At 40.9% G+C, this 13,982-nt stretch overlaps 1 protein-coding gene across 1 annotated transcript in view; it reads left to right on the forward strand.

The window, feature by feature from the left end:
* TGS1 (trimethylguanosine synthase 1) overlaps positions 1-13,982 on the forward strand; it is a 49,497-nt gene that overhangs the window by 10,613 nt on the left and 24,902 nt on the right. The window contains exons 5-8 of the mRNA XM_053558414.1: positions 3,756-3,873; positions 7,473-7,559; positions 10,465-10,639; positions 12,270-12,576. Coding sequence (XP_053414389.1) covers positions 3,756-3,873; positions 7,473-7,559; positions 10,465-10,639; positions 12,270-12,576 — 687 coding nt within the window. The remainder of the gene's footprint in view (positions 1-3,755; positions 3,874-7,472; positions 7,560-10,464; positions 10,640-12,269; positions 12,577-13,982) is intronic.

The following is a 13,982-nucleotide window of genomic DNA, read 5'->3' on the forward strand; positions in this document are numbered from 1 at the left end:
GAGTTGTCATTGTTTAGCAGGCCCAGGCTAGGCTCAAACCCTCCAGCCTTGGTGTATGTGGCTGGCGCCTTACTCTCTGAGCTACGGGTGCCAAGCCCAAAATGCCTTTCTTTTTGTCCCTTAGTGACCAGTGAAGAAACCCTTGTATATCTCTTGAGGAATCTAACATACAGTGAGCTTGGAACTTTCACAGTTTTCCAGAACAAATGAATTTACAGGAGGGATGTGAGAGTGATTGAAAGCATACATTTGACATTAAGCAAACCTGTTCAGTCATACATAGAATTCATTTAAGATGAGTGAAATCTTGCTGTGTAAGAGGATCTCAGTAGGGGCACAATATTAATTTGTAGCTGGAAGGGTTGATTCCAGGATTCTCATCAATAAAATGTCCAGGATAAGGAACTTGATTGACTCTTAAAGTGATTAGGAAAAAATGATTATACAAACTGGAGCCACCATCAGAATTAGAGAATACTGATGAGAGAAGTGTGTTAAAAGAAGCTGATCAGTCAGAGGGTGAGAGTGCTCTCGCTAGGGAGAAGAGTTCTGCCAATTGGCAGCACTAGGATAATGGGAAAGAAGAGAATTTTTATGACTTTTGTGTGTTCTAAAGTCTTGGCACTCGAGTTTGATGCTGGAGAAATCTAGTATAGAGGATCTTTCTTCTCAGCCTTTTTCCTATTTGAAGCAAAATGGTTTGACATTTCACTTAACAATTGGGTTTGCTCATCTCATTGCTGATCTTCATTTAGTTGAGAGAATTTCTAAAGAATTGTGTCAACTTTGTTATTTTTCTTTTCTTTGTACTTTTACAGTGGAGCTTACCCCAGTAAGATAATCTCATTCCTTTCTGTTGATATTGTTTGCATCCTTTTTTATCTGAAGGTTTTTATGTTTGTATTCTGATACTCTTCTAAGCTCTCCTGGTATCTTTCTATACTTTGACCACAAGTTAGTGATATGCGTATTGGTCAGTGTATCGACCCTGTCTTCATGCTTGATGTTACTCCCTTGGTTTTCCTCTTTCCTCTGCCAGCCACAGTAAATCAACTCATAGTCTCTGCCTTCTACAGCCTGTTCCCTTTGCTACGTGTGTAGATTGGCCATTTCTGTAATTAGCTCTAGAGTGTCTGCCATCAGGATCAACTTGAAGATTGTAGGTTTGACTTAGAAAATGCATATTACATTTCTAATATAAAATTTTTTTTTTAATTTTTGTTTTGTGATCATTTCAGAATGTTACAGGGGTACACATGTTTTGGTTACATGCTTTACTTTTGTAGAGTAATGGCAAGGTTACAGTTGTGCCTATTCCCTAGATAGTGTAGACTGTGTCCATTAGGTGTGAATTTCCCCATCCCCTCCTTCCTGCAACCTACTTGATTTCTATTGAAAAAAAAGGTCTCACTTTGTCACCCTCGGTAGAGTGCATAGCTCACAGCAACCTCAAACTCTTAGGCTCAAGTGATTCTCTTGTCTCAGCCTCCCAAGTAGCTGGGACTATAGGCACCCACCACAACACCCAGCTATTTTTAGAAATGAGGTTTCTTTCTGGCTCAGGCTGGTCTCAAACCTGTGAGCTCAGGCAATCCACCTGCCTCAGCCTCTTGGAGTGCTAGGTTTACGGGGTGAGCCACCGTGCCTGGCCCCATGATTCCCATTGAATAAACCCCTCCAATCTACCTGCTTACTAGACTAGCCTCTCTGGGTTGCTCTCTGCTGATAACCCTGTTCCTCTTTCTCATCTGAGCCTCCTAGGAGACCTTTTTGGAACCGACTTCTTTCTGGGAAACTGCGGCTTAGTTTTGCTGGGAGCGACAGCGTATTATGTGGTTTCAAAGTTGTCTTACCCGCAGTGGAAGAACAAGTTTATCTACCCACTCCTTTACATTATTTTCATTACTCCTCCTAGGAGCATAAATTCTCTCACTTTCGGCCTGTAGCCAAAGGAAGCCTACAGCCAGTGTCAACAGCTCTTGGAAAAAGCTTCTGAATATATGATACATGCAACTAAATTTATATTTCAGTAAGTTTGGTCCTGTTACCTCTAACGAAGAGTTTGGTATCTGACTGAGGTCTGCCTACAGGGAAGACTATATCTTGTCTTTTCCACATGACGCTGTCTCTAAAACACCTCTCAAAGTGCCTCTTGAGTTCATGCCCTTCTGTCTCTGTTCAGAGAACCAGCACCCTTTGCAGTACCGCGTTAAATTCTGTGTAAGCATGTTTTCTCATTTTGTGTAGGTGCTCTTAGTAAAAAGTGTCCCCACACAGAGCTTCCCGCTGTCAACCCTATAGACACCTTCCTTCTTGTAGTCTCACCAACTTGCTTTCTTCTAGTCTGATGAAATAAGGAACAGACAGATGCGCCTCACTTGGAGCCATCAGAAGTTAAAAATACTCTTTTTAAAGGTAGTACTTTTCTTTACTTCCATTATTAATTTAACACTTAACATTGAGTACGATGTATCTGCTTTGTGATGGATAGAAATTCTTTTAAACATAATCCTGCCATCTTCAAAGTCAGTTAGATTAAAATTCCTTTTTTTTTTTTTTAAGTCTCACTTTGTCAGCCATGGTAGAGTGCTGTGATCTCATAGCTCATGGTAACCTCAAACTCTTAGGCTCAAGCAATCCTCGTGCCTCAGCCTTCCGAGTAGCTGGGACTATAGGCACCCACCACTGCCTTGGACTATTTTCAGAGGCAGGGTCTCGCTCTTGTTCAGGCTGGTCTTCAGTTCATGAGCTCAGGCAATCCACCCACCTCGGCCTCCCAGAGTGCTAGGATTACAGGCGTGAGCTACCTCGCCTGGCGTAGATTAACTTCCGTAAGAATATAACCACTTGGCCGGAAACTGTGGCTCACACCTGTAATCCTAGCACTCTGGCAGGCTGAGGCAGATGGATTCCTTGAGCTCACAAGTTCAAGACCAGCCTGAGCAAAAAGCAAGACCCCATCTCTATTAAAAAGAGAAAAATCTGAGGCAAGAGCATCCCCGCTTGAGCCCATGAGTTGGAGTTTGCTGTGAGCTATGATGATGCCACAGCACTCAACCCAGGGCGACAGCTTGAGACTCTGTCTCAAAAAGAAAAAAAAGACTGTGACTACTAGACAGCTTCGGGAGTTAATTTAGGTAGATTTGGGCAACTATGAAGGCATGGTTTTAGTTTGGTTTTTTAAATAGTTCATGGAAACATTTAAATCCATAAAAGAAAAACTTTAGACAAATTTAGCAGAGTTTATACAAAGTGTGATTCGCAGATCGGACAGCCTCCAGAACGTAGCAGGTTCAGGGCTGCCGTGTGGATAGGTAGCATTTATGAATAGAAAAAGAAAAGTTGTGTACGTAAGGTGAAAGGCACAGAGACAGCTGGATTGGTTATTATGTGGATGTGGTTTGAACAGTTGGCCACCTGTGATCGACCAGAACTGTGTAATTGGTACAAGGTACTAGAATAGATTATAGTCTTTTACACGTCCAGTTAGGTTACAGATCACTATGGATAGAGAAACCTTCAGGTCAAACATAAATGCAGAAATCCCTGTAAGTTAATTTAACACACTGTATAGGCTCAGTGTTCTAAGTGTCTGCACAGATGGGTAGGTGTGGCATGAGACTTTTCCTCATGTGCATGTACAATTCATTGCAGAAAAGGCAGAGGAATATTTAGATTGGCTAAAATGGCAGTCAAATGGCAGAGAAGCTATCAAACCAAGGGAAAAATCCACTGCAGTATTTCTGCCTCTTTAGATTCACAGGAGTCTTCAGGAGCAAACACAAGCAGAGACAGACCACACCCCAACGGTATTGATGGAGAGGACAGTGACGATGACCCACCTGAGCACAAGCCAACCAAACTCAAGAGGAGGTCAGTTGCACATTATTTGTCTCTCTAAAATGTGTTAGCATAACCATTTGTGTCCCTGAGTGAGTGGCAATTAAATTCTTGTTAGGCTTAGGCTGGGTGTGGTGGCTCGTGTCTGTAATCCTAGCACTCTAGGAGGCTGAGGTGGAGAGATCACCTGAGATCACAGATGCAAGATCAGCCTGAGCCAGAGTGAGACCTCATCTCTAAAAGCAGTCAGGCATTGTGGCACAGGCACCTGTAGTCACAGCTAGTAGGGAGGCTGAGACAAGAGAATCACTTGAGTCCAAGAGTTTCAGGTTGCTGTGAGTTATGATGCCATGGCACTCTCCCAAGGAGGACAAAGTGAGACTCTGTCTCACAAATAAATAAATAAATCAATAAATGCTTGCTTTATGCATTTATGCTAATTCTATAAGAAGAGAGGTTCACCTGTGAGACCCTGAACTTTTAGACCCATAAGCAAATTCTAATTCTGCCACTCACGAACTAAATACATTTCTTAATTTCTTACTTATACAATGGGACCGATGCCTTTTTTGTGACATCTTTGGGTAGACTGGAGCTAGCATATATTATATTTTACACTTAGTAGCTGTCAGTGGACTATAACCTTTAGTTAATAATTAGATACTCTATATCTCTCCAGTTCTCATTTTTTCTCTAAATAGTCTGGGTATACATTATCACAGATTCTTATCACTGAACTCTACCTGAATTTGTTGTTCTCACTGAATCAATAGTAATAGTGATGCAAACTGTGATAAGTAGCTTTGATATAAGCTCAGCGTTCCAACAGCAGCAGCACTGAAGTTGGAGCCTAAAGCTGGAGAGTCAGTAGACTAACTCTACTCGAGCCAGTGGTCTTTCTCTTTACCACTGTAAAAGCTGTAAGGTTCAAACCCTGCCAAAATGGATCTGGAAAGTTAGGAAAGGAAGGCTCTCAACACTCAGCTTGTATGGTGACAGGGACTGGCACAAGAAATTTTTCTCAGCCAAGTTTTTACTGCATGAGTCTCAGAAGGACCAGCTAGCCGCTTTACAAGAATACTCGCCTGGGGTGGTGCCTGTGGCTCAGTGAGTAGGGTGCCAAGGGTGGCGGGTTCAAACCCAGCCCCCGCCAAACTGCAACAAAAAAAATAGCCGGGCGTTGTGGCAGGCGCCTTAGTCCCAGCTGCTCAGGAGGCTGAGGCAAGAGAACCGCGTAAGCCCAAGAGTTAGAGGTTGCTGTGAGCCGTGTGATGCCACGACACTCTACCCGAGGACGGTACAGTGAGACTCTGTCTCTACAAAAAAAAAAAAAAGAATACTTGCCTGACATGCTACCTGACTGGCACAACCCAAATAATTCCCAGATTATAAATTCTACCCGACAGCTATGGCACTCCCCAGTCAGAGCTCACCAGCTCTTGTAAGACCCTGCCAGCACCAGTGACCATTCTTTCTAAACAAATTGCACACCATCCTATTTCCCCAGTAAAACCCTAAACTTTTGCTTTGTTCTTGAGACATTGACAAGGCTGCCTCATTTTGTGCATATGTCCCAAATTTCATTCTGTTTTCACTCTTATTTCCAAATAAAACCTTTTTGGTGGGGGAGGGGTTGTTGGTTTCTTTTTAGATTTGTCTCTCTGGTTTTTTCCCTTGGAAGCTGACACTACCTATACACGTAATTCAACAAGGACAGATAATATAAGGTAGGATGTGGTCAAATGCTAATGCTGCAGATGACAAGGAAAGTACGGAATTTGGATGTCAGTTGTAAACATTTCTCTAACAGGACATGAGGTGATCCATACACCTTCCAGAAAAACAGTAAGCTCTGGAGGCTCAGTAACTTAGTACATGAAAGCACGCCTCTACTGTGCCCCTCTGTGTGGGAGACATTGGGAACTCCCCAGTTCTGCTATTTCCTCCCAGTTCCTGGAGGCAAAGACAATGTCCATATTGGGACTCCATAAATGTTCAGTGAACATAACTTAATTGGAAGGACAAACTTTGTAAGAATTCTTTCTCATCATTATTATTATTTTTTTACTTGGCATTATGGTCCAGTTCGTCAGATTTACTGAATCTTCTGGGTTACTTAATATTGTTTGTATCACAACCTTCTTCTTCATCATCATTTTTTTTCTTTCTTTCTTTTTTTTGAGACAGAGTCTCACTATGTTGCCCTGGTAGAGTGCTGTGACTGTGGTCAGCTCACAGCAACCTCTAACTCTTGGGCTTAAGTGATTCTCTTGCCTCAGTCTCCCGCGTAGCTGGGATTGCAGGTGGCCGCCATAACGCCCGGCTGTTTTTTGGTTGTGGTTGTCATTGTTTAGCTAGCCAGTGTCCTATCCACTGAGCTACGGGTGCTACCTTTTTTTTTTCTTTTTTTCTTTTTTGAGGCAGTCTCACTATTGCTCAGGCTGGAGTGCCATGGCATCAGCCCAGCTCACAGCAACCTCATACTGCTGGATTCAAGCCATCCTCTTGCCTCTGCCTCCCATTACAGGTGCCTGCCACAATGCCTGGCTAGTTTTTCCTTTTTCTTTTTTTTTTTTTTTTTGTGGTGTCACAGCTCACAGCAACCTCAAACTTCTGGGCTTAAGCGATTCTTTTGCCTCAGCCTCCCAAGTAGCTAAAACTATAGGCGCCCTCCACAACGCTCAGCTATTTTTTGGTTGTGGTTGTCATTGTTTGGCAGGCCCAGGTCAGATTCGAACCCGCCAGCTCTGGTGTATGTGGCTAGTGCCTTAGCCCCTTGAGCTACAGGCGCCACTCTTTTTTTGTTGTTTGTTTGTTTGAGACAGAGTCTCACTATGTCACCCTCTGTAGAGTGCTATGGCATCACAACTCACAGCAACCTCAAACTCTTGGGCTTAAGCAATTCTCTTGCCTCTCCCAAGTAGCTGGGACTACAGGTGCCCACCACACTGCCTGGCTATTTTTTTGTTGTAGTTGTCACTGTTGTTTAGCAGGCCTGGGCTGTGTTCAAACCCTTCAGCCCCGGTGTATGTGGCTGGCACCCTAACCATTGAGTTATGGGCACCGAGCCTCGCTATTTTTTTCTATTTTTAGTAGAGATGGTTGCTCATACTGGCTTTGAACTCCTGAGTTGAGCTCAAGCAATCAACCCTCCTCGGTCTGCCGGAGTGTCAGATTACAGGCATGAGCCACCATGTACCTGGCCCAACCTTTTTCTTCTTAGTACTTTTTAAATTATTTTGATTAGATTGATAATTATCAAATGTTTCCCTATTTGTTTTTAAGAGAAACCTGTGGAGAGATCACTCTGGGAGATTAATTTTAAGACTGCAGCTTCACTGGTATCTTTCAAAAGGATAACGTAGAGATTCCCATTTGAACCATGTTCCAGGAGTAGATAGAAATCACATGTTTTAAGATTTGAGTGCTTATTACTATGTTGGGTACTTTATTGCTTTAGAAAATCGTGATAAAAGTACACTTCCTGACTTCCTGGATTTGTAAACTATGGTTGATAACTGTGATGGGAAAGTTTGTATACATTGATTTTGCTACGTTATTACCTTTTGATATTTGCCTGAACTGATGGGTTCTGAAGATGATGACTATGTACCTTTTGTTTATTTGTTTAGCCATGAACTGGACATCGATGAAATCCCAGATCCAGACCTTGATGACAGTGGTTCCCTTCTAGGATTCAAGCATGGCTCAGGACAAAAGTAATTATTCATAAAAGCTATTGTGTCCCAGAAATCCTAACTTCAGCTGTCTCAAAGCCCTCTAGTATTCAGATAGCTAGTAAATGATAATGTGTTTGATAGCATTTGAGATGTTATCGTTACCTCTCTTGTTAGAAGAATTGTAGTTGAGTCATCACTGTACATTTGATTTATTGATATATATCAACTCAGTTGCACTTCATAGCAATCCAGTGTTACTCCATTTCAGAGATAAAACAGCTACAGCTCAGCCGTTTTGACTTGGTCAAGATCAGTCACGTCATTTACTGGAGAGGTTTGTGCTGCCCTCTTGTGACTTCTAAGCATGGTTCTCTGCTTACCTCGTATCTCACGTATCTGTCCTCATGCACATCTGGAGACCATAGCAAATGAGCCACGAAAAGGTCAAGTCAGCCATAAACAAAACAATAAGTTAGAAGTGAAAATCTTTCCTTCAAATCATTCCCACAGGTGGGCATTATTTGATGAGTTTGGCACGTCACTCTAAATTTTACTCGGGTGGTGTTGTGACTACATACACACGTTACTTTTCATACAACACAGAAACCGGATCAGCCCGTACCTACTATGCGGCTTGCATTTCTTTCCTCAACAGCATACCGTGGACAGTCTCCCTGGTCAGCACGCACATTTACCTAATCTTTCAACAGGGACCGGTGTTTATTTAATCATCCTAATTAACATCTAGGGTGTTTCCTAAGCTCTGAGCAGAATGCCCTTGAGGTCCCTCCAGTGTATTGGCACATGTCAATCATCCTTTCCTTCTTATTGCTGAACAGTATTCTGTGTGGACGGATGCACCAAAACTTGTTCAACCTTTCACCTATGGAAGGGCATTTGGATTATTCCTAGTATTTTATTATTGTAAATAAAGCAACTGTGAACATGTGTGTATAGGAAACCCAAGTTTTCCTAGGGATTTAAATGCCCAAACATTAAATATAAGGATAGTATAAAAAAGTAGGTAATTGTATAAGAAAACTGGAGATTGTATCACACATGATATGGAGACTGAACTAAGGAGGTAAGGCACACTAACAAAGTCTTGTAACGAGAATCTAAACTCAGACTAATGTCTAAGGGGTGAGAGCTGAGATCCTACCTGCCTATTTTGTAAGTTGAGAAATCTGTTTAGACACCTACACATTTATGAAGTCAGCAAAGAAAAAGGGTATGGGGAGTGTGTCAAGATTGATAAATGGAATTCAAATTAGTTCAGGAGTATATGCTGATAATTATATATATTGTAGTTTCTAAAAATTATCCTTATCTCTCCTTTAGGAACTTCAACTTATATAATTATTTAAGACTAAAGGTTGTAAGTTTAACACTGTAGGAGGTTGGGCGGTGCCTGTGGCTCAGAAGGCACACGGCTCCATATACCAAGGGTGGCAGGTTCAAACCCAGCCCCAACCAGCTAAAATAGCTGTGGCAACTGCAACAAAAATAGCTGGGCGTTGTGGCCAGGGCCTGTAGTCCCAGCTACTCGGGAGGCTGAGACAAGAGAATCGCTTAAGCCTAAGAGTTTGAGGTTGCTGTAAGCTGTGACACTACAGCACTCTGCTGAGGGTGACAGAGTAAGACTCTGTCTCAAAAAAAAAAACAGTGTAGGAGGTTTTTAAATTCCTGGCAGAAGCCGGGCTCAGTGGCTCATGCCTATGATCCTATTACTTGGGAGGCCAGAGTGGGCGGATTGCCTGAGCGCAGGAGTTCAAGACCAGTCTGAGCCAGAGTGAGATCTCATCTCTAAAAAATATAGTTGGGTGTTGTGGCAGGCACCTGTAGTCCCAGCTACTCGAGAGGCTGAGACAAGAGAATCGCTTAAGCCTGAGAGTTTGGAGTTGCTGAGAGGTATGATGCAGTGGCACTCTACCTAGGGCAACAAAATAAGACTCTGTCTCAAAAAAAAAAAATAATAAATAAATTCCTGGAAGAATTTACTACTATACACATGTAATTTTATTGAAAATATTAGGTAGCTTTTGTTAGTATGCACTCATTGGAGACTACTACTTTTTTTGGTCTGGGATTTAACATAGCTATTCCTCTATTTAGAGCACCCATTTCTACTTTAAAAAGAATAACATATAAAAACCAAACTGTTCTGGATTTTGTAAATGCTAAAGTATATGTTATACTCTGAAGTTACTAACAGTTTGACTTCGTAGCAGACACTTATTTTTTTTAAGATTAGAAAAATTCAGGTGGGTAGACCAGACATTCCGGAATCATTTTAATGATTAGGGTTTGCTTCTTTTGTAAGCTTTAATTGGTTTAGGTTAAGAATTTATTTACTACTCTTAGGATAATTTGAACACATGCAGATATGTGTTAAAGAGCTTTAGCAGCACCCTGCCTTTACACAGTCACAAACCAGTTTGGGGGAGGTTAGTGACGTGTGAAAACAAACTATCACTGATGCCTCCCCCACATTGGTATGTGACTGTTAAGAAAATTTATCTTTCCCTAATAAGGGATAGGTTTTTTACCTTTATCTTTATTGCAGTCCATTATATAATTTCTAATTGCTGCTCTGTATTAGATATGTTGCTATTCCCAACTTTAGTGTTTCAAAATTGCTTTAGAATTAACATAAAAGCTATTTGAACTTGATTTTGTTATCATAATTTAAGAAAAGAAGAAGGCTGGGCACAGTGGCTCAGACCTGTAATTCTAACACTTCAGAAGACTAGAGTGGGAAGATCACTTGAGGCTAGGAGTTAGAAACCAGCCTGGGCAATATGGCAAAACCCCATCTCGTTACAAAAAAATAAATTTGATGAGTTCTGTTAGCAAAATCTAGTAGTGAAAATGGTTAGTTTCATTCTCTTTTCCTATAACAAAAAATTCTTAGAACTGAAGGTATGTTTTGGTTTGGTCACAGATACGGCGGGATTCCAAATTTCAGTCACCGGCAGGTCAGGTATCTAGAGAAGAATGTGAAGCGTAAGTCCAAGTTCTTGGACATGCGCAGGCAAATAAAGATGAAAAACAAGCACATCTTCTTTACGGAAGAGTCAGAAAAACCATTTCTCAAGAAAAGCAAAGCTCTGAGTAAGGTATGTATAAATTCTTTTTATACTCAGGTCATATTTTATAAGCTTGACCCTTAAAATTGTTGTATTTAATTGCGAAGCCAGTTTCTACCAAATATAAGGGTGCCTAAGGTTTTTTTTACTTGCATCCTGAAGGCTTATCTTGTATAATATAAGTATGAAAAAAGCCAAGTTGCGGTAATGTGAAAAGGGAGTGTTTGGTGTCTAGGAAGATAAATAAGTAAAATTGCCTGGCCTGTTTTGTAACAGACAAGAACAGGAGGAATTTCTCTTTTGTTTCAGGCTAAGTAGGATCAAATCTTGATATTATAACCGTTACTTCTGAGCTCATCCAGAGATGATCCAGCATGAGATAACAGGTCTGCCCTTATAGCATGAAGCACAGGGCCAATTTAGGGATTGATATTGTTAACTAGAATATTCATATACCCTCTCTTGGACTTTGCTGTACCTTCTGTCCCAAGTACCTGGGAAATGTAAGTAATTAGAAGATTGGGCCAAATGCGGTGGCTCATGCCTGTAATCCCAGCACTCTGGGAGGCGGAGGCAGGTGGATCTCCTGAGCAATTGAGTTCAAGACCAGCCTGAGCAAGAGTGAGACCCTGCCTCTAAAGAAAAAAAAAAATAGCTGGGTGTTATAGTCCCAGCTACTCGGGAGGCTGGGGCAAAGGGATTGTTTTTAATTATATTCCAGGTTGGCCACCAGTGATATTTTAATAACTGTGGTCCTGGTTATTTTTGAAATAGACTGCCTAGTAGCAGTCCAGTCATTCCTGTAGGACTTTCCATAATGTGTTGTATGTAGTAGCCCCCATACATTCATCTACAGATGAAGCGGAAACATAGCTGCTAAGCATCGCTGAGGAAAAAAGAAATGTGGCTGTTATGTCCTTAGGTGTTCGCTTGGGGTATAGGCACATTTCCCTCAGAGGAAGATTCTAGGTTGTTAGCTACCTTATGTCTACCACTTTTGTTCTAATTTACTCACTCTTAGGGAGGTCATAAAGCATAGACCCATTACGGAAGATGCAAAGAAGTGTATCATCTCACCTTGACCCTTGTTAGCTTTTCTAAGATTAAACCTAGTTTGTTAGAACTTACCTTACTGGCTCCACACTTTGATTAAAGGCAGCTCTCATTCTTTCCAGGGTAGCACTGTTTTATTCCTATAGATAAAAATAGCCACTAATCTTTTTAGAGTTTATCTTTGATGCTAAGTAACATTTAATATAGATTGTAGCCTGGCTCTTGCAGAAAGCTCTGTGTAATTTGAAAAAACTAAAATGAATGATTCCACAATAAATAGGTGCATTTGTAATAGTAGTATCACATAGCACAGTTACGTTATTACGAGCTCTTATGGAAAGCTACTGGAGCAGTTTGGCTTTGTCCTCTTAGTGTGAATTGATAACAGAAAGGGTTTTAGCTGATATTTTTTCCCTTTTAAAGAAATGTTTAATAAGGCCATGGCATGCCCCGATAATAAATTCCAGTTAGTCAGAATTTCTTATTAGCTCATGTGATACAAAGCTAATAGTTATGACACAGCTTGTCTGTCCAGTCACCAGTGGTGAAAGATGGGGTGATTCTGTGTACTTTGGAATTAATTCCCCTCATGATGTCTTCTTAAAAGGTAGAAAAATTTCTAACATGGGTGAATGAACCAGTGGATGAAGAGGCATCACAGGAGTCATTTTCTCACGACAATGTGCAAGACACTTGCACCAGCAGTGATTCAGAGGAACAAGACATGGCTGTTAAAAAAGGTGGTGACCCACTGGAGACTGGGAATCCAGAACCAGAAAGGTGTCAGGCCTCCTCTTCAGCTGGTGGACTTGAAACAGAAATAAATGAAGGAGCCAGCTTGGGGGCAACTGTTCCAGAGAAGGAGGATTGTGTCACTCCAGACACAGCAGACTCTCTTCAGGCAGAAACTGAAGGTAAGACTAAATGTGCTTTATTTTTTTACTTATTTATTTATTTTTTTATTAAATCATAGCTGTGTACATTGATATATTCATGGGGCATCATTCACTAGCTTCACAGACCGTTTACCAAGTTTCACATATACCCTTGTAAGATGCACCCCTGGTGTAATCCCACCAATCCCCTTCCCTCTTCCCACCTTCCCTCTCCCTCCCCTCCCTTTCCCCATTTCCCCTATTCTTAGGTTGTAACTGGGTTATAGCTTTCATGTGAAAACCCTAAATTAGTTTCATAGTAGGGCTGAGTATATTGGGTACTTTTTCTTCCATTCTTGAGGTACTTTTCTAAGAAGAATATGTTCCAGCTCCATCCATGTAGACATGAAAGAGGTAAAGTCTCCATCTTTCTTTAAGGCTGCATAATATTCCATGGTGTACATATACCACAATTTATTAATCCATTCATGGATCGATGGGCACTTGGGCTTCTTCCATGAGTTAACAATTATGAATTGGGCTGCAATAAACATTCTGGTACAAATATCTTTGTTACGATGTGATTTTTGGTCTTCTGGGTATATGCCCAGTAGAGGGATTATAGGATTGAATGGCAGATCTATTTTTAGATCTCTAAGTGTTCTCCATATCTCTTTCCAAAAGGAATGTATTAATTTGCATTCCCACCAGCAGTGCAAAAGTGTTCCCTTTTCTCCACATCCGCACCAACATCTCTGGTCTTGGGATTTTGTGATATAGGCTAGTCTCACTGGAGTTAGATCAGGTTACAAAATCAACATTCACAAATCAGTAGCCTTTATATATACCAAAAATAGTCAAGTTGAAAAACAGTTAAGGACTCTATCCCATTCACAGTAGTGCCAAAGAAGATGAAATATTTGGGAATTTATCTAACAAAGGATGTGAAAGATCTCTACAAAGAGAACTATGAAACTCTAAGAAAATAAATAGCTGAAAATATTAACAAATGGAAAAACATACCATGCTCATGGCTGGGAAGAATCAACATTGTTAAAATGTCCTTACTACCCAAAGCAATATATAATTTCAGTGCAATCCCTATTAAAGCTCCACTGTCATACTTTAAAGATCTTGCAAAAACAATACTTCGTTTTCTATGGAATCAGAAAAAACCTCGAATAGCCGAGACATTACTCAGAAATAAAAATAAAGCAGGAGGAATTCGCTACCAGACCTCAGACTATATTACAAATCGATAGTGATCAAAACAGCATGGTATTGGCACAAAAACAGAGAAGTAGATATCTGGAACAGAATAGAGAACCAAGACATGAACCCAGCTACTTACCGTTATTTAATCTTTGACAAGCCAGTTAAAAACATTCAGTGGGGAAAAGATTCCCTATTTAACAAATGGTGCTGAGTGAACTGGCTGGCAACCT

The sequence above is a fragment of the Nycticebus coucang genome, chromosome 13, assembly GCF_027406575.1.
Source record: "Nycticebus coucang isolate mNycCou1 chromosome 13, mNycCou1.pri, whole genome shotgun sequence".
Classification (NCBI taxonomy): domain Eukaryota; kingdom Metazoa; phylum Chordata; class Mammalia; order Primates; family Lorisidae; genus Nycticebus; species Nycticebus coucang.